This window comes from Haemorhous mexicanus, unplaced genomic scaffold (genome assembly GCF_027477595.1).
Source record: "Haemorhous mexicanus isolate bHaeMex1 unplaced genomic scaffold, bHaeMex1.pri scaffold_191_ctg1, whole genome shotgun sequence".
Classification (NCBI taxonomy): Eukaryota; Metazoa; Chordata; class Aves; order Passeriformes; family Fringillidae; genus Haemorhous; species Haemorhous mexicanus.
The window spans coordinates 16,768-37,417 of NW_026776022.1; the positions used below are offsets into that span (position 1 = coordinate 16,768).

The window sequence follows — 20,650 nt, forward strand, 5'->3', positions numbered from 1 at the left end:
CGCGGCCGCGGCCCCTCCCCCACCCCGCCCTTCCCCCGCCCCTCCCCCCCTCCCCCATCCCAGGACCCCCATCCCGGGGTGGGGGAGGGGCCGCCGGGGGGCCCCGAGGGTCCGGCTGGGGGTGGGGCCGTGCCCAGGTGTCCGTCTGTCTGTCTGTCCATCAGTCCAGGTGTGCAGGTGTGCATCAGCCCAGGTGTGCATCAGCCCAGGTGTGCATCTGTCCATCAGCCCAGGTGTCCGTCTGTCTGCCAGCCCAGGTGTCCAGGTGTCCATCTGTCTGTCTGTCCATCAATCCAGGTGTGCAGGTGTGCATCAGCCCAGGTGTGCATCAGCCCATGTGTCCATCTGTCCATCAGCCCAGGTGTGCAGGTGTGCATCAGCCAGGGTGTCCATCAGTCCAGGTGTCCGTCTGTCCACCAGCCCAGGTGTGCATTGACCCGTCTGACCATCTGTCCAGGTGTCCATCAGCCCAGGTGTCCGTCTGTCCATCAGCCCAGGTGTCCAGGTGTCCAGGTGTCCATCAAGCCCAGGTTTCCAGGTGTGCACCAGCCCAGGTGTCCGTCTGTCCATCTGTCCATCGGTCGGGACACCCTGGGCTCACTGTCACGGCCTGGCCACTCCACGCTGGGCTGGGCTGGGCCATTTTGGGCCATTTTGGGCCATTTTGGCCAGCATGACCCATTTTGGGCCAGGATGAGCCATTTTGGGGCCGTTTTTGGCCAGAACGACCCAGTTTTGGTCAAGCTGAGCCATTTTTGGCAAGAACAAGCCATTTTGGGAGAGGATGACCCATTTCGGGTCAGGATGAGCCATTTTGGGCCCAGATGAGTCATTCTGGGGCCGTTTTTGAGCACAATGACCCATTTTTGGCCAGGATCACCAATTTTTGGCCAGAATCACCCATTTTTGGCCAGAATCACCCATTTTTGGCCAGGCTGAGCCATTTTGGGGCCATTTTTGGCCCAAACAACCCAATTTCGGCCAGCATCACCCATTTTTGACCAGAACGACCCATGTGGACGCCACTGACCCACCTGTGGCACCTGTGGCACCTGCGCCCTCAGTGCCCCGCCCCCGCCGCGGCCCCGCCCCGCCGGCAGCGGTGCCGCCGCAGCAGCGCGGCGCGGGCGAAGCGCCGGCGGCACCGGGGGCAGCGCGGCCGCCGCTCGTGCCCGCGCAGGTGCCGCGCCAGCGAGCCCAGGTAGAAGAAGCTCTTGCCGCAGCGCTCGCAGCGGTACACCTGCTCGCCCAGGTGGCGCCGCCGGTGCTCCAGCAGGTTCCCGCGGAAGCGGAAGCTCTCCCCGCAGGTGCGGCAGCGCCGCGGGCGCGCCGGGCGGTGCCGCCGCAGGTGCTCGGCCAGGGCGGCGGCGTGGGCGCAGCGCCGGGCGCACAGCGGGCAGCGCGGGGGCGGCGGCCGGGCGCGGCGGGCGTGGCCGCAGGTGCGGCGGCGGGGCGGGCGGCGCCGGGCGGGGGCAGCAGCGCCGGTGCCGCCGCAGCAGCGCGGCCGCCCAGAAGCGCCGGCCACAAGCGCCGCAGGGCGCGGGGCGCCGCCGCAGGTGCCGCCGCCGGTGCCGCAGCAGCTCCCGGGCGCCCGCGCAGCGCCGCCCGCACGCCCCGCAGCGCCGCCGCCCCGCCAGGTGCGCGTACCTGTGCGTCACCAGCGCCGCCAGCCGCCGGAAGCCGCGCCCGCAGGTGCCGCAGGCGAAGCGCCGCGCGCTGGGCGCCGCCGGCGGCTCCTCGGGCCGCGCCGGGGCCTCGCCGGCCGCGGGCGGCGCGGGCGGGGCCGGGGGCGCGGCCGCCTGCACCAGGCGGTGCCACACCAGGTTCTCCAGGAAGCCGAAGACCTGCCCGCAGGTGTCGCAGCCCTGCGGCCGCTCGGGCGCGCCGGCGGCCGGGTCCTTGCGCGCCACGGCGCGCAGCAGGTCGGGGAGGCGCTGCCCGCAGGCGCCGCAGCCCAGCGCCGGCGCCGCCTCGGGGCCGGCGGGCGCGGCGGGCGCGGCGCCGCGGTGCACCTGGCGGTGCCGCGTCAGGCTCTGCGGGTAGCCGAAGGCCTTGCCGCAGAGCTCGCAGCGGTAGGGCCGCTCGCGGGTGTGCACCACGCGGTGCTTGCGCAGGTGGAAGGACTCGCGGAAGCGCTTCCCGCAGACGGCGCACTCGTGCGGCTTCTCCCCGGTGTGGATGCGCTCGTGCCGCCGCAGCGTCTCGCGCCGCCCGAAGGCGCGCCCGCACACCTGGCAGCCGAAGCTCCGCCCCCCGGCGGGTGCGGCGCTCCCGGCGGCGTTGGCGGCGGCGCCGGTGTTGGCGCCGTCCCCGGCGTGGGCGCGGCGGTGGCGCAGCAGGCTCTGGGGCGCGGCGTAGGCCTTGCCACAGACGTCGCAGCGGTGGGCGGGGCGCGGCGCGCCGTGGCTCACCTGGTGGCGCAGCAGGTAGGCGGCGTCGCGGAACTCCTTGCCGCAGACGGGGCAGGGCAGGCGGCGCGCGGGCGCAGCGTGCGTGGTGCGCACGTGGCGCGTCAGGCTCTCGCGGCGGTTGAAGGCGCGGCCGCAGGCGGCGCAGGCGAACGGCTTCTCGCCCGTGTGGATGATCTGGTGCTGCGCCAGGTGGCTCGGCTTCTTGAAGGCCTTCCAGCACAGCGGGCACGGGAACGGCCCCTCGCCCGCCGCCCCCGCCGCCGGCAGCACGCCCACGGGCGCCAGCAGCACCCCCCCGGCGGGCACCGGCAGCACCGCGCCCGGCACGCCCGCCGGCGCCAGGGGGGCGGCCAGGGCGCCGACGCCGTTGGGCGCCGCGGCCGCGCCGGCCACGACCCCGCTGGAGGCCGCGGTGACCCCGCCGGACACGGCGTTGACCGCCACGGTCAAGGGGCTGCCCCCGTTGACGGTGGCCAGCACGTTGAGCCCGTTGGCCGCGGTGACCCTGGCGGCCGCCGCGTTCAGCCCGTTGGCCATCACGCTGGCGTTGGCCACCGCGTTGACCCCGTTGGGCGCCACGTTGACTCTGTTGGCCGCGTTGACCTCGGTGGCCGCCGCGTTGACGCTGGCCACCACACTGACCTCGCCGGCCACCACGTTGGCCCCGCCGGCCGCCACGTTGACGTTGGCCACCGCGTTGACCCCGTTGGGTGGCGTGTTGATGTTGGCCGCCACACCGACCTTGCTGGCCACCACGTTGACCCCGTTGGCCACCACGTTGACCCCGTTGGGCGCAGAGTTCATGCTGGTCACTGCGTTGACCCCACTGGTCACTGCGTTGACCCCGTTGGCCACCACGTTGACCCCGTTGGCTGCAGAGTTCATGCTGGCCACTGCGTTGACCCCGTTGGACACCACGTTGACCCCACTGGTCACTGCGTTGACGTTGGCCACCGTGTTGACCCCGTTGACGTTGGCCAACGAGTTGACTGCATTGGCCACCGCGTTGACCCCGTTGGGTGCCGCGTTGACCCCGTTGGGTGCCGCGTTGACCCCGTTGGGTGCCACGTTGACCCCGTTGGCCGCCGCGTTGACACTGGCCGCCGCACCGACCCCGTTGGCCACGGCGCCGCCCCCGTTGGGCGTGGTCCCGGCGGGCCCCGCCCCCGGCGCCGCCCTGGCCTCCCGCCCTTCGCGGTGGCAGCGCCGGTGCCGCACCAGGCTGGAGCCGTGGCTGTAGGTGCGGCCGCAGGTGCGGCACTCGTAGGGCCGCGCCCCGCCCTCGGCCCCGCCCCCCGCGGCCTGCACCTGCGGCAGGTGCGAGGCCGGCCGGAAGGGCTTGGGGCAGGCGGCGCAGGTGAAGCGCCGCTCCACCAGGTACTTGAGGCGCCGGAAGTAGCTGCGCTCCTCCTTGGCCTCGGGGGGGGGCCCCGGGCGGGGCGGGGGTCCCGGAGGGCGGGGCCGGGCCCCGCTTGAGCCCCCCGGCCCCAAAAAGGTGCTGGTGGCCCGACAGGTCCACGATGCCCCACTGGGGGGAGGGGAAGGCGCCCCCAGCCTCGAACAGGGGTTGGGGAGGGGGCGGCAGAGGCGGGGGGGGGAACGGGGACCCCCCCAGGGACGCCCCCCCCAGGGACCCCCCCCCGAGGGACCCCTCGGGTTTTTTTGGGGTGGGGGGGAGGAGGAGGATGAGGAGGAAGGGGGCGGGGGGGGCTCGGGTTTGTGCTTGGGGAGGGGGCTGCGCTCGAACGGGGGGGCGCCGGCGGGGAGGGGGTACTCGAAGTGGGGAGGGGGCAGCGGCAGCGCCTTGGGGGGCGGCTCGAAGGGCTCGGGGGGCTCCGGGCGCTGCTGGTGCGTCAGGAAATCCAGGAAATCGAAGGGGTACGCCTGGAACGGGCCGCTCTCGTCGCTCACGTTCGCCTCCATGGCCGGGGCGGCTCCTGAGGGGCGCCCGGGGGTCCCGCAGGCCCGGGGGGGAGCCCGGGGGTCCCGCAGGCCCCGGGGTGACCACGGGGGGGGGCTGAGGAGCGGGGGCGGTCACTCCGCACTCACCTGGGCGGTCCCGGGGGTCGCGGGGGGGTCCCGGGGCCGTCCCGAACCCGCTCGGGCCGGGCCGGGCCGGGCCGGGCCGGACGCGCCGCCCCCGCCGGAAGCGGAAGCGGAAGTGGCGGCGGGGGTCACGTGAGGAAGGGTCCGGGAGATTTCCCGCCGCTGTCTCCCCTCACGGAGGGTCCCGGGGATAGCGAAACGCCCCCGACCCCCTCACAGGTGAAACCGGGGGGAAGCCCGGGAGCCCGGAGCGGCACCGGGAAGGGGATGGGGGGAAATGGGGGCTTTGCCCTCACCAAAGATGGCGCCGGAGCCGCCGCCTCCCTCACGGCCAAGATGGCGGCGCGGCACAAGATGGCGGCGGCTGCCCTCAGCAAAGATGGCGGCTCTGAGTGAGGTGTGGGGAGGGGGTTAACTCGGGACCAATCAGAGCCCCGGGAGCGGACCTGGCCACGCCCCCTGGTCACACCCAGAGAGGGGGATGAATTTGGGGGAGAGTCGGGAGGGTTGTGACGTCACTGGGGGTGCAGGGAATCCCGCAGAGCCGAGGGGGGGTCGCTGTTGTCGCCCCCCACCCTTGACCGCCATTTCGGGTGGCGGCCCCTTTAAGGGCGCCCCACACGTGCGGCCCCGCGTGCTCGCGGCCCCGCCCCCCGGCCCCGCCCGATCCCTATTGGCCTAAACTGGGTCATACCCCGCCCCCCGCGCGCCTCCCCATTGGCCCAATGTAGGTCAGGCCACGCCTCCCCGCATGGCCGCGCCGCCTGACCGCGGTCACGCCCCCCGCGCGCCCATTGGCTGCGCTCGTCGCCGGGGGCGCGGCCTCGCGAAGAGGGCGGGACTTTTTTAATTTTCGTGCGGGGGGCGGAGCTTTGTTCGCCGCGGGGGCGTGGCTGGGGGCGGTTCCGACCAATGGGAGGCGCGCAGCGTGCGCGGGGAGGGCGGGGTTTGTTTTTTTGAGGGGCACGGCTTGAAGAGAGAGCAGGCGAGGATTGGCTGTTTCCAACGAGGGGCGGGGCCAGATGAGGACACGCCCCCTCACGGGCGCAGCGCCCCCCGCGGGGCTCGGGCCGAGGGCACCGGGAGGGACCGGAGCAGGTGGGGACCGGGCCGGGACCGGGCCGGGGACAGGGAGGGGACACCGGGACCGGACCGGGCCGGGACACGGTGGGGGGACCGGGACAGCGCGGGGGCAGCGGGACCGGGACCGGACCGGGGACAGGGAGGGGACACCGGGACCGGGACCGGACCGGACCGGGACCGGGAGGACACGGCGGGGGGACCAGGACAGCGGGGCGGGCAGCGGGACCGGGGGCAGGGAGGGGACACCGGGACCAGAGTGGGGGCAACGGGACCGGGACCGGACCGGGGACACCGGGACCGGGATTGGGGGGGGGAGACCCCGGGGATACCGGAATGGGGGGAGGGGACCACCGGGAGCGGGGATGGAAGGGGCGGGGCCGCCCGGGGACCGTCCCGGTGTCCCCTCCCCCAGCCCGGGGGGGGTCACCCGAGGTGAAGCCGCACGTGGGGGCGGGGGATTCCCCCACGTGACCGCCGCACGTGCGCGCGCGTGTCCCCCTCCCCCACGCGTGTCCCGTGTCGCCCCTCCCCCACCCCCGTGTCCCCTCCCCCTCCGCGCGCGGCGCTGTCACGTGTGGGGGGGTCGGGTCACGTGGGGGGGTCACGTGCCGCGATTTGGGGAGGGGGCGGCGACCCCCGGAGGGGATTTGGGGGGAGGCGGGGGCTGGGGGGGGATTTGGGGCATTTTGGGCAGAATTGGAGCATTTTGGGGGGGGGATTCCTGGGGGGTGATTGGGGGCTCCGGGAGGCCTTTGGGGGGGGGGGGTCTCTGTGCCCCCGTGACCCCCCCCCATTCCCCATGCCCCTCCCCCATTCCCGGAGCCCCTCCCCCATTCCCGGAGCCCCCCGTGACCCCCCCCCCCCTCCCCGTTCCCGGTGCCCCCCCAGGGATGGAGGAACCGGGCGGGAGCCGCGGGGGCTTCCTGGGGGTGCCCCCGCCCCCCCCGCCGTGGGAGCGGCCCGGGCCGCCCCCAGCCCCAATTGCGGGCGGGGGTCCCGAGCTGGAGTACGTGGACCTGGACGAGTTCCTGCGGGAGCACGGGCTGCCCCCCCCCAGCCCCCCCCGCAGCCCCGAGCCCGAGAGGGCGCCCGGTAACCGGGGGGGGGCACCGGGGGGGAGGGGGGGATGGGAATTGGGGAGGGGGCACCGGGAGGGGGGGGGGGGATGGGAATTGGGGAGGGGGGCAGCGGGAATGGGGGGGGGGATGGGAATTGGGGAGGGGGCACCGGGAATGGGGGCACTGGGAATGGGGGGGGATGGGAATTGGGGGAGGGGGGCAGCGGGGGGGGGGGCACTGGGAATGGGGGTCGGGGGGGTTACTGAGAACTGGCGGGGGGGTGACACGGAGCTGGGGAGGGGGGCACCGGGAATTGGGGAGGGGGCTCCAATCGCAATCGGGCTCCTCCCCATCACTATCGCCCCCCCCCACCGTATCACGACAGGGACCCCCACCCCAAATCGTGGCGGCGCCCCTGTGTCGCGACAGGAGCTCCCCGAACGCCCCTCCCCGGGCCCGCGGGGTCCCTCCCTTGGGGATCCGCCCCCTATCGCGACAGCCCGCCCCCTATCGCGACAGCCCCGCCCCCGATCGCGACGGTAACCCCGCCGCTCCCCGCAGCCCCGGGCCCCCCCCGGGCCCCCCCGGAGGCCGAGGCGGAGGCGCTGGGGGGGGGGTCCCGGGGGGGGGCCCCTTCGACCCGCGGCGGCTCCGCTTCTCGCAGGAGGAGCTGCGGCCGCAGCCCATCGCCCGCAAGGCCCGCAAGGTGCACGTGCCCGAGGAGCAGAAGGTGCGACGGGGGGAGCCCCAAATAGCCCCAAATCACCCCAAATTCACCCCCAACAGCACCCCAAATCACCCCCCAAATCACCCCAAATTCACTCCCAAAATCACCCCAAATCACCTCCGAAATCACCCCAAATTCACCCCCAACAGCACCCCAAATCACCCCCAAAATCACCCCAAATTCACTCCCAAAATCACCCCAAATCACCTCCGAAATCACCCCAAATTCACCCTCAACAGCACCCCAAATCACCCCCAAAATCACCTCCAAAATCACCCCAAAATCACCTCCAAAATCCACCCAAAATCACCTCCAAAATCACCCCAAATTCACCCCCAACAGCACCCCAAATCACCCCCAAATTCACCCCAAAATCACCTTCGAAATCACCCCAAATTCACCCCCAACAGCACCCCAAATCACCCCCGAAATCACCCCAAAATCACCTCCACAATCACCCCAAATTCACTCCCAAAATCACCCCACATCACCTCCGAAATCACCCCAAATCACCCCAAATTCACCTCCAACATCACCCCAAATCACCTTCAAAATCACCCCAAATCACCCCCCAAAATCACCTCTAAAATCCCCTCTAAAATCTCCCCAACATCCCTCCCAAAATCACCCTCAAATCCCCCCAAATGTCCCCAAAATTCCTGGGCTCCGTTGTGCCCTGGGTGGGTCCCCCTGTCCATCCCTTGTCCGTGTGTCCGTCCCTTGTCCCTGTGTCCATCTTTGTGTCCACTTCTTGTCCCTGTGTCCCTCCCCTGCCCCCGGCTGTCCCCTGAGCCGTCCCCTGTCCCTGTGTCCCTCCCCTGTCCCCTGAGCTGTCCCCTGAGCTGTCCCCATCCATCCGCTGTCCCCCTGTCCGTCCTCTGTCCCCCTGTCCATCCCCTGACCCCCGTCCATCCCCTGTCCATCCCCTGTCCCCAGCTGTCCCTGGCTGTCCCCTGACCCCCGTTCATCCCCTATCCCCTGCTGTCCCCTGTCCCTTGTTGTCCCCCATCCATCCCCTGTCCATCTCCTGTCCCTGGCTGTCCCCTGTCCCCTGCTGGCCCCGTCCATCCTCTGTCCATCCCCTGTCCATCCCCTATCCCCAGCTGTCCCCGGCTGTCCCCAGCTGTCCCCTGACCCCCAATCCCTCCTCTGTCCCCTGAGCCATCCCCTGTCCCTGGCTGTCCCCTGCTGTCCCGGCTGTCCCCAGCTGTCCCCTGCTGTCCCGTCCATCCCCTGACCCCTGTCCATCCCCTGTCCATCCCCTGTCCCTGGCTGTCCCCAGCTGTCCCAGCTGTCCCCTGACCGCTGTCCCCCCCAGGACGAGAAGTACTGGAGCCGCCGCTCTCGGAACAACGCGGCCGCCAAGCGCTCGCGGGACGCGCGGCGCCTCAAGGAGAACCAGATCTCGGTGCGGGCGGCGTTCCTGGAGCGCGAGAACGCCGCGCTGCGCCTCGAGGTGGCCGCGGCCCGCCGCGAGCTCCAGCGCTTCCGCGCCATCCTGGCGCGCTACGAGGCGCGCCACGGCCAGATCTGAGCGGTCCCGGGATCCTCGAGGGGTCTGGGATCCACCTGGAGGGGGTTGGGACAGCCCCAGGTGACCCAGGATGGCCCCAGGTGACCCAGGATGGCCCCAGGTGACCCAGGACTGACCCAGGACAGCTCCAGCGCTTCTGCGCCATCCTGGCTCGCTATGAGGCGCGCCACGGCCAGGTCTGACTGATCCCGGGATCCTCGAGAGGTCTGGGATCCACCTGGAGGGGTTTGGGACGGCCCCAGGTGATCCAGGATGGCCCCAGGTGATCCAGGACTGACCCAGAACAGCTCCAGAACAGCTCCAGCGCTTCCGCGCCATCCTGGCGCGCTACGAGGCGCGCCACGGCCAGATCTGAGCGGGCTGGGGGTCTGGGACCCACCTGGAGGGGTCTGGGGTGGTCCCAGGTGACCCAGGATGGCCCCAGGTGATCCAGGTCTGACCCAGGACAGCTCCAGAACAGCTCCAGCGCTTCCGCGCCATCCTGGTGCGCTACGAGGCGCGCCACGGCCAGATCTGAGCGATCCCGGGATCCTCGAGGGGTCTGGGACCCACCTGGAGGGGGTTGGGACAGCCCCAGGTGATCCAGGATGGCCCCAGGTGATCCAGGACTGACCCAGGACTGACCCAGTTCAGCTCCAGCGCTTCCGCGCCATCCTGGTGCGCTACGAGGCGCGCCACGGCCAGATCTGAGCGATCCCGGGATCCTCGAGGGGTCTGGGATCCACCTGGAGGGGGTTGGGACGGCCCCAGGTGACCCAGGATGGCCCCAGGTCTGACCCAGGACGGCCCCAGGTGATCCCAGACTGCCCTGGAGGGATTTGGGACCGCACTGAGAGCCGGCGGAGATTTGGGGACGGTTTGGAGAGATTTGGGAGCGCTCCAGGAGCTCCGGGAACGCCGGATCCCACGGGACAGCGGGGGAGCCCTGGAGGATCCCGGGCTGGGGATCCCAACTGGATCCAGGACTGGGATCCAGCACCGGGACCTGGATCCAGAACTGGGATCCAGAACTGGGATCCGGGACCCAGCACCAGATCCAGAACCGGGATCCAGCGATGGGACCCAGAACCGGGATCCAGTACGAAAATCCAGAACTGTGATCCAGTGAGGAGATCCAGAACCAGGGCCTGGCACCGGGACCCAGTGAGGAGATCCAGAACCAGGGCCTGGCACCGGGACCCAGTGAGGAGATCCAGAACCAGGGCCTGGCACCGGGACCCAGTGAGGAGATCCAGAACCAGGGCCTGGCACCGGGATCCAGTGAGGAGATCCAGAACCAGGACCTGGCACTGGGACCCAGCACCGGGATTTCAGCACCGGGATCCAGTGATGAGATCCAGAACCAGGATCCAGTGAAAAGAATTCCAGAATTGGGATCGAGAACCAGGACCTGGCACTGGGATCCAGAACTGGGCCCAGCAACACATCCAGAACCAGGATCCAGTGAGAAGATCCAGAACTGGGACCCAGAACCAGGATCCAGTGATGGGATCCAGAACCGGGATCCAGTGAGAAGATCCAGCACCAGGACCCAGAACCGGATCCAGATCCGGGATCCAGTGAGAAGATCCAGAACCAGGACCCAGAACCGGATCCAGATCCGGGATCCGGCACCAGGACCCAGCCCCCCCCCCCCCAACCCCATCCCCGGGATCTCCCACCCTGGGGGAGGAGGGGCACTGGGACTGAGACCCCTCCCCCCCTGGGACCCCCCTGGCTCCCCCTTCCCCCCTCCCTATTTATTCCCAGCCCCCCCCCCGGGCTGGATCAAAGCACAAATTTGGGTGGGGGGTCCCGGGGGTCTCCCCTCCCCCAGTGACCATTCCCAGTTCAGGCCAGTAGCGTTACTGGGGTGGGGGGAGGGGCGCCCCCGCCACCCCTCCCCCTCCCCGGAATCTCTCTGCCCCCTCCCCCCCAGCACTTTGACCACTTTACTGCCCCGCCCCCCACCCAGCACGAGGGATTTTGGGGGGGGGGTCGCGGATTTTGTACAGAATTAAAACAAAAAAAAATCAACAAAAAATGGAACCTGAACTGGGAGCACTGGGAGGGGGGAGGGGCGGGCTGGGAGTGGGGAGGGGCTCCCAGGGCCCCCCCCCCCCCAAAGACTCGGGGTCGCTCCGAGGTTGGGTTTTATTGTACAGAGAAGAGGGAGGGGCCCCAAACCCCCCCCGTGAGCCTCCAAAAATCCCGAATCTCCCCAAATTCGGGACCTTGGGGTGCCCCCCGAGTGTCCCCGTGTCCCCCCCTCTGTACCGGTGTCCCCCACCCCGGTCCCGTCCGCAGCCGCCGCTGTCCCCGCCCCTCTCCCTCCCAGCCAATCGCGAGCCGCCTTTCCCCCGCGCGCAGCCAATGGGAGGCCGCGCCGCCTCCGCCATCTTTGTTGCGGGCGGCGCCGCCGTTTGGAGCAATGGAGGGTGAAGCCGCCGCGGCGCCATCTTTGGGGGCGGCTCGGCCAATGGCAGCGACGTAACCATGGCAACGCCTGGCCGCGGCCGCCATGCCGGCTGAGGGCAAGCTCGCCATTGCCAGGAGAAGCCCCGCGTTTTGCCGCAGCACGCGGCGGAGCGGCCCCTAATTAACAGCGCTAATTACCCGCGCGCCCGCCTTGCCCCATCGCTAATTACCGGCGCTCATTAAGGATCCGGCGGAGTCACACGGGCTCGGTCCTCCAGCGCAATAGAGCGTGGGGGCAGAGCGGCCGGCGCACACTTCCGGCGCGAACCGGAAGCGGCTCCTCTCCCCCATAACCCCCCGCGCGTTCCCGCTCCCGCCTCTCTCCAGCGCCGCCGCCATGGTGGGTCCGGCCGCGGCTCCCGAATCCGCCGCCATCCGCGGCCGGGAGGGCTCGGGGAGGGCTCGGGGGAGCTCGGGAGGGCCCGGGCCGCGCGCGGGGGGGGGCGGTGATGGCGCGGCGGCCCCCGCGGTGACCGGGCCCGGTGTCGCCTCAGGGCATCGACATCCGCCACGACAAGGACCGCAAGGTGCGGCGGAAGGAGCCCAAGAGCCAGGACATCTACCTGCGCCTGCTCGTCAAGGTGAGAGCGGCCGGGACACCGGCACCGGGCCGGGACGGAGCCCGGCATCGAGCCCGGGCCCGCCGCTCCCGGTTCCCCCCGGTATCTCCCGGTTCCTCCCGGTTCCCTTCCCGCTCTCCGGTCCCTTCCCGTATCCCGGCTCCAGCGCTTCCTTTCCTTCTTCCCCGTTTCCTCCGTTTTTCCCGATTTCCCCCGGTTCTCCTCGTCTTCCCGGGTTTCCCCCGGTTTTTCCCGCATTTTCCCGATTTTTCTCGTTTTTATCCGATTCTCCCCATTTTACCCGGGTTCTGTCGGGTTTTCCTCCGCTATTCCACAATTTTCTTGATTTTTCCCGTTTTTTCCCCCCGGTTTTTCCCGGTTTCCCCACGTTTTTCCCGTTTTCCCCGGTTTCTCACCATTTCCCACCCGCACCGCTCCAATTTCCCCGGTTTTCCCCCGGTTTGTCCCGGTTTCTCTCGGTTTGTCCCGGTTTTTCCCCGTTCTCCCCGGTCTGTCCCGGTTTGTCCCGGTTTGTCCCGCTCTCACCGTTTCTCTCCCGTTCCAGCTGTACCGGTTCCTGGCCCGCCGCACCAACGCCCCGTTCAACCGCGTGGTGCTCAAGCGCCTCTTCATGAGCCGCTCCAACCGGCCCCCGCTGGCCCTGTCCCGCCTGGTGAGCCCCCAAACCCCCCGAATTCACCCCAAAACATCCCTGAAATGTCACCCAGAGCCCCCGCTTGGTGAGCCCCGAAACCCCCCGAATTCACCCCAAAATAAACCCCAAAATATCCCTGAAATGTCACCCAGGGCCCCCGCCTGAGGAGCCCCCAAACCCCCCGAATTCACCCCAAAATATCCCTGAAATGTCACCCAGGGCCCTGTCCCGCCTGGTGAGCCCCAAAACCCCCCGAATTCACCCCAAAATTACCCCAAAATATCCCTGAAATGTCACCCAGGGCCCTGTCCCGCCTGGTGAGCCCCAAAACCCCCCGAATTCACCCCAAAATTACCCCCAGATTTCACCCAGGGCCCTGTCCCGCCTGGTCAGCCCCGAAGCCCCCCGAATTCACCCCAAAATAAACCCCAAAATATCCCTGGAATGTCACCCAGAGCCCCCGCCTGAGGAGCCCCAAAACCCCCCGAATTCACCCCAAAATTACCCTGAGATTTCACCCAGGGCCTTGCCGGTCTAGTGAGTCCCGAAACCCCCCGAATTCACCCCAAAATTATCCCAAAATATCCCTGAAATGTCACCCAGAGCCCCCCTGCCCGCTGAGCCCCAAAACCCCCCGAATTCACCCCAAAATATCCCTGAAATGTCACCCAGAGCCCCCTGCCCGCTGAGCCCCAAAACCCCCCGAATTCACCCCAAAATATCCCCGAAATGTCACCCAGAGCCCCCCGCCCGCTGAGCCCCAAAACCCCCCGAATTCACCCCAAAATATCCCTGAAATGTCACCCAGAGCCCCCCGCCTGGTGAGCCCCAAAACCCCCAAAATCCCATTTAACAGGTTTTTTGGGGTGTATTTCCTGGATTTTTGGGGTTGTTTTATCACTGAGTTTTTGGGGTATTTTCTCACGGGTTTTTCCCTGTTTCCTGACGGATTTTCCCTGTTTCCCCTGGATTTTCCCCATTTCCCACTGGTTTTTCCCTATTTCCTGACAGTTTTTGGCCGTTTCCTGATGGCTTTTCCCTGTTTTCCCACTGGATTTTCCCCGTTTCCCGACGGTTTTTCCCTGTTTCCTGACGGTTTTGGGGTATTTTCCCGGTTTTTCCCTGTTTTCCACTGGTTTTTCCCCGTTTCCCACTGGATTTTCCCTGTTTCCTGACGGATTTTCCCCATTTCCCGACGGATTTTCCCTGTTTCCCTGGTTTTTCCCTATTCCCTGATGGCTTTTCCCTGTTTTCCCACTGGTTTTCCCCGTTTCCTGACGGTTTTTCCCTGTTTTCCCGGTTTTTGGCTGTTTTCCCCACTGGATTTTCCCCATTTCCTGACGGTTTTGGGGTATTTTCCCGGTTTTTCCCTGTTTTCCCACTGGTTTTTCCCCGTTTCCTGACGGATTGTCCCTGTTTTCCCGGTTTTTGGCTGTTTTCACACTGGTTTTTTCCCCATTTCCTGACGGTTTTTCCCTGTTTTCCCGGTTTTTGGCTGTTTTCCCGGCGGATTTTCCCCATTTCCCGACGGATTCTCCCCGTGTCCCGGCGGACTCTCCCGTTTTCCCCCCGTTCCCCCCGCTCAGATCCGGATGATGCGCAAGCCGGGGCGCGCGGGGCGCACGGCCGTGGTGGTGGGCACGGTCACCGACGACGTTCGCATCCAGGCCGTGCCCAAGCTCCAGGTTTGGGGCCAAACCCGCGGGTTTTTGGGCAACCCAGCCCCGGCCCTGCGCTGCGGGGGGGCTCCCCCAGAGTTTGGGGGGAATTTGGGGCATTTTGGGGGTTTTTGTGGGAATTTGGGGCACTTTTGGGGTGTTCAGGGGAATTTGGGGCATTTTTGGGGTGTTCAGGGGAATTTGGGGCACTTTTGGGGTTTTCAGGGGAATTTGGGGCATTTTGGGGGTTTTTGTGGGAATTTGGGGCATTTTGGGGGGTTTCGTGGGAATTTGGGGCATTTTGGGGTTTCCATGGGAATTTGGGGCATTTTGGGGTGTTCAGAGGAATTTGGGGCATTTTGGGGTTTTCGTGGGAATTTTGGGCACTTTTGGGGTTTTCAGGGGAATTTGGGCACTTTTGGGGTGTTCAGGGGATTTTGGGGCACTTTTGGGGTGTTCAGGGGAATTTGGGCACTTTTGGGGTTTTTGTGGGAATTTGGGCACTTTTGGGGTTTTCAGGGGAATTTGGGGATTTTTTGGGGTTTTCATGGGAATTTGGGCACTTTTGGGGTGTTCAGGGGAATTTGGGCACTTTTGGGGTGTTCAGGGGAATTTGGACACTTTTGGGGTGTTCAGGGGAATTTGGGCACTTTTGGGGTGTTCAGGGGATTTTGGGGCACTTTTGGGGTGTTCAGGGGAATTTGGGGCACTTTTGGGGTGTTCAGGGGAATTTGGGCACTTTTGGGGTTTTCAGGGGAATTTGGGCATTTTTGGGGTTTTCAGGGGAATTTGGGGCACTTTGGGGTTTTTTTACACAATTCCGGGCTGGGTTGGGATTTTGGGGCTTCTTGGGGCGTTTTTGGGGACTGGGGGGGGGTCGGGGGGGGATTCCTGGGTCCTTCTGGGAGGTTTTTGGGGTGGTTTGGGTGGGTTTTGGGGATGTTTTTTGGGTGGTTTTGGGTGGGTTTTGGGGTGGTTTTGGGTGGTTTTGGGGATATTTTGGGCTGGTTTGGGTGGGTTTTGGGGATGTTTTTTGGGTGGTTTTGGGGGTGATTTTGGACTGGTTTGGGGGACAAGTCTTGGTGATTTTGGGGCTCTTTGGGGTGGTTTTGGGGCATGATCTTTTGGGGTGTCTGGCATTTTGGGGTGATTTTGGGTAACTTTGGGGTGGTTTTAGGTGATTCTGGGGTGGTTTTGGATGACTTTGGGGTGATTTTGGGTGGTGTTGGGTGATTTGGGGTGGTTTCTGGGTGGTTTTGGGGTGTTTCTGGGTGATTTTGGGTGTTTTTGGGGTGATTTTGGGTGTTTTTTGCCCCAGGTGTGCGCCCTGCGGGTGTTTCTGGGTGGTTTTGGGGTGTTTCTGGGTGATTTTAGGGTGTTTCTGGGTGGTTTTGGGGTGTTTTTGGGGTGTTTTTGGGGTGATTTGGGTGTTTTTTGGCCCCCAGGTGTGCGCCCTGCGGGTGTTCCTGGGTGATTTGGGGAGTTTCTGGCTGATTTTGGGGTGATTTTGGCTGATTTTGGGGTGATTTGGGTGTTTTTGGCCCCAGGTGTGTGCCCTGCGGGTGTTTCTGGCTGATTTTGGGGTGTTTCTGGCTGATTTTGGGGTGATTTTGGCTGTTTTTGGCCCCCCAGGTGTGCGCCCTGCGGGTGTTTCTGGGTGATTTTGGGGTGTTTCTGGCTGATTTTGGGGTGATTTTGGGTGTTTTTGCCCCCCCAGGTGTGCGCCCTGCGGGTGTTTCTGGGTGTTTTTGGGGTGTTTTTGGGTGATTTTGGGGTGATTTGGGTGTTTTTGGCCCCAGGTGTGCGCCCTGCAGGTGTTTTTGGGTGATTTTGGCTGATTCTGGGTGTTTTTGGCTGATTTTGGGGTGATTTTGGCTGTTTTTGCCCCCCCAGGTGTGCGCCCCTGCGGGTGACGCGCGGCGCTCGCACGCGGATCCTGCGGGCCGGGGGCTCCATCCTGACCTTCGACCAGCTGGCCATGGCCACGCCCAAGGGCAAGGGCACCGTGCTGCTCTCAGGTGGGACTGGGACCCCTCCCCAAATCCCCAAAATCCCCAGGAAAATCCATTAAACCACCCCAAAATAACCCTGGAATAACACCGACCCTAAATCACCCTAAATCACCCCAAATCACCCCCAAATCACCCCCAAATCCCCCCAAAATCCCCCCAAATCCCCCCAAATCCCAGGGCCATGGCCACGCCCAAGGGCAAGGGCACCGTGCTGCTCTCAGGTGGGGCACAGACCCCTCCCCAAATCCCCCAGATTTGCCCTTTTTTCCCCAAACCCCCATTTTTTCCCAAACCCCTTTTTTCCCCAAACCCCCCCATTCTTTCCCCAAACCCCCATTTTTTCCCCCAAACCCCCATTTCTTTCCCCAAACCCCATTTTTCCCAAACCCCCATTTTTTCCCAAACCCCCATTTTTCCCCAAACCCCCATTTTTCCCCAAACCCCCATTTTTTTCCCCCAATCCCATTTTTCCCCAAACCCCCATTTTTCCCCCCAAACCCCCATTTTTCCCCAATCCCATTTTCCCCCCCAATCCCATTTTTCCCCAATCCCATTTTCCCCCCCAATCCCATTTTTCCCCAATCCCATTTTCCCCCCCAATCCCATTTTTCCCCAATCCCATTTTCCCCCCCAATCCCATTTTTCCCCCAATCCCATTTTCCCCCCCAATCCCATTTTTCCCCAATCCCATTTTCCCCAAACCCCCATTTTTTCCCCCCAATCCCATTTTTCCCAAACCCCCCATTTTTCCCCAAACCCCATTTTTTTCCCCAATCCCATTTTTCCCCAACCCCCCATTTTTCCCCAAACCCCCATTTTTTCCCCCCAATCCCATTTTTCCCCCCAATCCCATTTTTCCCCAAACCCCCCATTTATTCCCCAAACCCCCATTTTCCCCCCAATCCCATTCCCCAAATCCTGGGCTTTCCCCCAAGCTCCCCCCTGCCCCCCTCCCCGCCCCGTTTTGCCCGTTTTTTCCCCGTTTTTGCCCCAACCCGGGGGGTCCCTGTGCCCCCAGGCCCGCGGAAGGCGCGCGAGGTGTACCGGCACTTCGGGAAGGCGCCCGGCACGCCCCACAGCCACACCAAGTGAGAGCCGGCAGATTTTGGGGGGATTTGGGGGGATTTGGGGGGGTTTGGGCACGCCCCACAGCCACACCAAGTGAGAGTGGGGGCAGTTTGGGGGGGGTTTGGGGGGATTTGGGGGGGTTTGGGCACGCCCCACAGCCACACCAAGTGAGAGCCGGGCAGCTGGGGGGGTTTGGGGGGATTTGGGGGGGTTTGGGGGGATTTGGGCACGCCCCACAGCCACACCAAGTGAGAGCCGGGCAGCCTGGGGGGGTTTGGGGGGATTTGGGGGGAATTTGGGGGGATTTGGGCACGCCCCACAGCCACACCAAGTGAGAGCGGGGGCAGCCTGGGGGGGTTTGGGGGGATTTGGGGCATTTGGGCACGCCCCACAGCCACACCAAGTGAGAGCCGGGCAGCTGGGGGGGTTTGGGGGGATTTGGGGGGATTTGGGCACGCCCCACAGCCACACCAAGTGAGAGCCGGGCAGCTGGGGGGGTTTGGGGGGGTTTGGGGGAAATTTGGGGGGGATTTGGGCACGCCCCACAGCCACACCAAGTGAGAGCGGGGCAGCTGGGGGGGTTTGGGGGGATTTTGGGGGGATTTGGGGAAAGTTTGGGGGGATTTGGGGCATTTGGGGAAAATTTGGGGCAGTTTGGGGGGATTTGGGGAAAATTTGGGGCATTTGAGGAAAATTTGGGGGGATTTGGGGAAAATTTGGGGCATTTTGGGGCAGTTTGGGGGGATTTGGGGAAAATTTGGGGCATTTGGGGAAAATTTGGGGCGGTTTGGGGACAATTTGGGGCAGATGTGGGGCATTTTGGGGCAGTTTGGGGAAGATTTGGGGCAGTTTGGGACATTTTGGGGGGATTTGGGGCAAATTTGGGGAGATTTTGGGGGGATTTGGGCATTTTGGGGCAGATTCGGGGCAGTTTGGGGAAAATTTGGGACAGTTTGGGGGAAAATTTGGGGAGATTTTGGGGACATTTTGGGGAAAATTTGGGGCAGATGTGGGGCATTTTGGGGCAGTTTGGGGAAGATTTGGAGCAGTTTGGGACATTTTGGGGGGATTTGGGGCAGTTTGAGGCAAATTTGGGGAGATTTTGGGGGATTTGGGCATTTTGGAGCGGATTCAGGGCAGTTTGGGGAAAGTTTGGGGAGATTTTGGGACATTTTGGGGCAAATTTGGGATGGATTTGGGGCATTTCGGGGAAAGTTTGGGACATTTTGGGGCAGATTTGGGGCATTTTGGGGCAAATTTGGGGCAGATTTGGGGAAAATTTGTGGCAATTTGGGGCATTTTGGGGCAGTTTTGGGAAAATTTTGGGAGATTTTGGGGGATTTGGGACAATTTGGGACATTTTGGGGTGTTTTTGGGGACACTTTGGGGTTATTTTTGGGGATATTTTGGGGATATTTTTGGGGTGGTTTTGGGGGATATTTTGGGGTTATTTTTGGGACGCTTTGGGGTTATTTTTGGGGATATTTTGGGTTATTTTTGGGGACACTTTAGGGTTATTTTGGGGGATATTTTGGGGTGTTTTGGGGTGGTTTTGGGGATATTTTGGGTTATTTTTGGGGGTGTTTTGGGGACACTGGGGTTGTTTTTGGGGTTATTTTTGGGGATATTTAGGGGTGTTTTTGGAGGATATTTTGGGGTGGTTTTGGGGGATATTTTGGATTATTTTTGGGTGATATTTTGGGGTTATTTTGGGGATATTTGGGGGTGTTCTTGGGGACACTTTAGGGTTATTTTTGGGGACACCTTGGGGTTATTTTTGGGGATATTTTGGGGACACTTTGGGGTTATTTTTGGGGATATTTTTGGGGTGGTTTTGGGGGATATTTTGGGGTTATTTTTGGGACACTTTGGGGTTATTTTTGGGGATATTCTGGGGTGGTTTTGGGGATCTTCGGGGTTATTTTTGGGGTTATTTTGGGGTGGTTTTGGGGATATTTTGGGTTATTTTTGGGGGATATTTGGGGGTTATTTTTGGGGATATTTAGGGTTGTTTTTGGGGATATTTTGGATTATTTTTGGGTGATATTTTGGGGTTATTTTGGGGATATTTGGGGGTGGTTTTGGGGATATTTGGGGGTGTGGGTTGGAGTTTTTGGGGGCACGCTGAGCTCTCCCTGGGGGAGGTTTTGGGGTGATTTCAGCCCGTTTTGGGTCCCTAACCCCCCATCCCCCCCAGGCCCTACGTGCGCTCCAAGGGCCCCAAGTTCGAGCGCGCCCGAGGCCGCCGCGCCAGCCGGGGCTACAAGAACTGAGCAGCCCCTCCCCAGAGGCAGCACCCCCTCCCCAAATAAACGGGGCTGGGGCTGAACCCCCCCCAAAACAACCCCTGCGTCTGCGTGTGATGGAGTGACAGAAAAACTGAGAAAAAAAACTCAAAACTGCCCCAAAAAACCCAAAACAACTCCTGGGTCTGTGTGTGATGGAGTGACAGAAAAAAAACGGAGAAAAAAACCCAAAAACTGCCCCAAAAACCCCAAAAACTGCCCCAAAAAACCCTGAGAAAAACCCTGAAACTGCCTCAGAACAACCCCTGCGTCTGTGTGTGATGGAGTGACAAAAAAACTGAGAAAAAAAACCAAAAACTGCCCCAAAAAACCCTGAAATCACCCCAAAAAAACCCTGAAATCACCCCAAAACAGCCCCTGCGTCTGTGTGTGATGGAGTGACAAAAAAAAACTGAGAAAAAACCCCAAAACTGCCCCAAAAAACCCTGAGGAAAACCCTGAAATCACCCAAAAAAATAAACCCCGAGAAAAACCCTGAAACTGCCCCCCCAATAAAACCCAGAAAACCTTGAAATTGCCCCAAAACATCCTGTGAAAAGCCCCAAAACTAACCCAGAAAAACCCTGAATCCACCCAAAAAAATACCCCGAGAAATGCCCCAAAAAAACCCAGAAAAACCTTGAAATTGGCCCAAAAAATCCTGTGGAAAACCCCGAAACCGCCCGAGAAAAACCCCAAAACTGCCCCAAAAAAAACCCGATGAAAACACCAAAATCACCCCAAAAAAAAGGCCAGAAAAACCCCAAAAATGCCCCAAAAAAACTGTGAAAAATCCGGAGAAAATCCCCAAAACCGACCCAAAATAACACCAAGGAAAACCCCAAAACTGCCCTAAAAAACCTGAAAAATCCCTAAAAAAAAAAAAGAAAGGAAAACTCTGAAACTGCCCCAAAACGCCCCGAGAAAAATGCAGAAAATGCCCCAAAATCACCCCCAGAAAAAGCCCAAAACCGCCCTAAAAGAACCTGAGAAAAACCCCAAAAATGCCCCAAAAAAACTCGAGAAAAACCCCAAAAATGCCTTAAAAAAAACCCTGAGAAAAACCCCAAAACCACCCAAAAAAATCCAGAAAAAA

General features: G+C 63.3%; 3 protein-coding genes and 1 long non-coding RNA gene across 4 annotated transcripts; 3 read left to right on the top strand and 1 right to left on the bottom strand.

Moving 5' to 3' along the window:
- Positions 1–215: 215 nt before the first annotated feature.
- On the top strand, positions 216–668 carry LOC132322894 (uncharacterized). The gene is made up of 3 exons (XR_009485189.1): positions 216–361; positions 426–497; positions 539–668. It is a non-coding gene; the product is annotated as an uncharacterized LOC132322894 (long non-coding RNA).
- Positions 669–1,046: 378 nt separating this feature from the next.
- ZNF865 (zinc finger protein 865) lies at positions 1,047–4,334 on the bottom strand. The gene is given in 2 exon segments (XM_059837641.1): positions 1,047–1,471; positions 1,473–4,334. Coding segments are annotated over 2 exon segments (3,273 nt in total). The 3' UTR covers positions 1,047–1,060.
- A 125-nt stretch (positions 4,335–4,459) lies between these two features.
- On the top strand, positions 4,460–10,882 carry LOC132322895 (D site-binding protein-like). The gene is made up of 5 exons (XM_059837642.1): positions 4,460–5,555; positions 6,429–6,625; positions 6,984–7,328; positions 8,644–8,838; positions 9,194–10,882. Exons 1-5 carry the CDS (start codon positions 5,480–5,482, stop codon positions 9,212–9,214), a joined length of 834 nt encoding a protein of 277 aa, XP_059693625.1. The 5' UTR covers positions 4,460–5,479; the 3' UTR covers positions 9,215–10,882.
- A 622-nt stretch (positions 10,883–11,504) lies between these two features.
- On the top strand, positions 11,505–19,613 carry RPL18 (ribosomal protein L18). The gene is made up of 8 exons (XM_059837647.1): positions 11,505–11,656; positions 11,811–11,897; positions 12,442–12,549; positions 14,118–14,216; positions 15,508–15,509; positions 16,083–16,207; positions 17,220–17,289; positions 19,467–19,613. Exons 1-8 carry the CDS (start codon positions 11,654–11,656, stop codon positions 19,540–19,542), a joined length of 570 nt encoding a protein of 189 aa, XP_059693630.1. The 5' UTR covers positions 11,505–11,653; the 3' UTR covers positions 19,543–19,613.
- Positions 19,614–20,650: the final 1,037 nt, after the last annotated feature.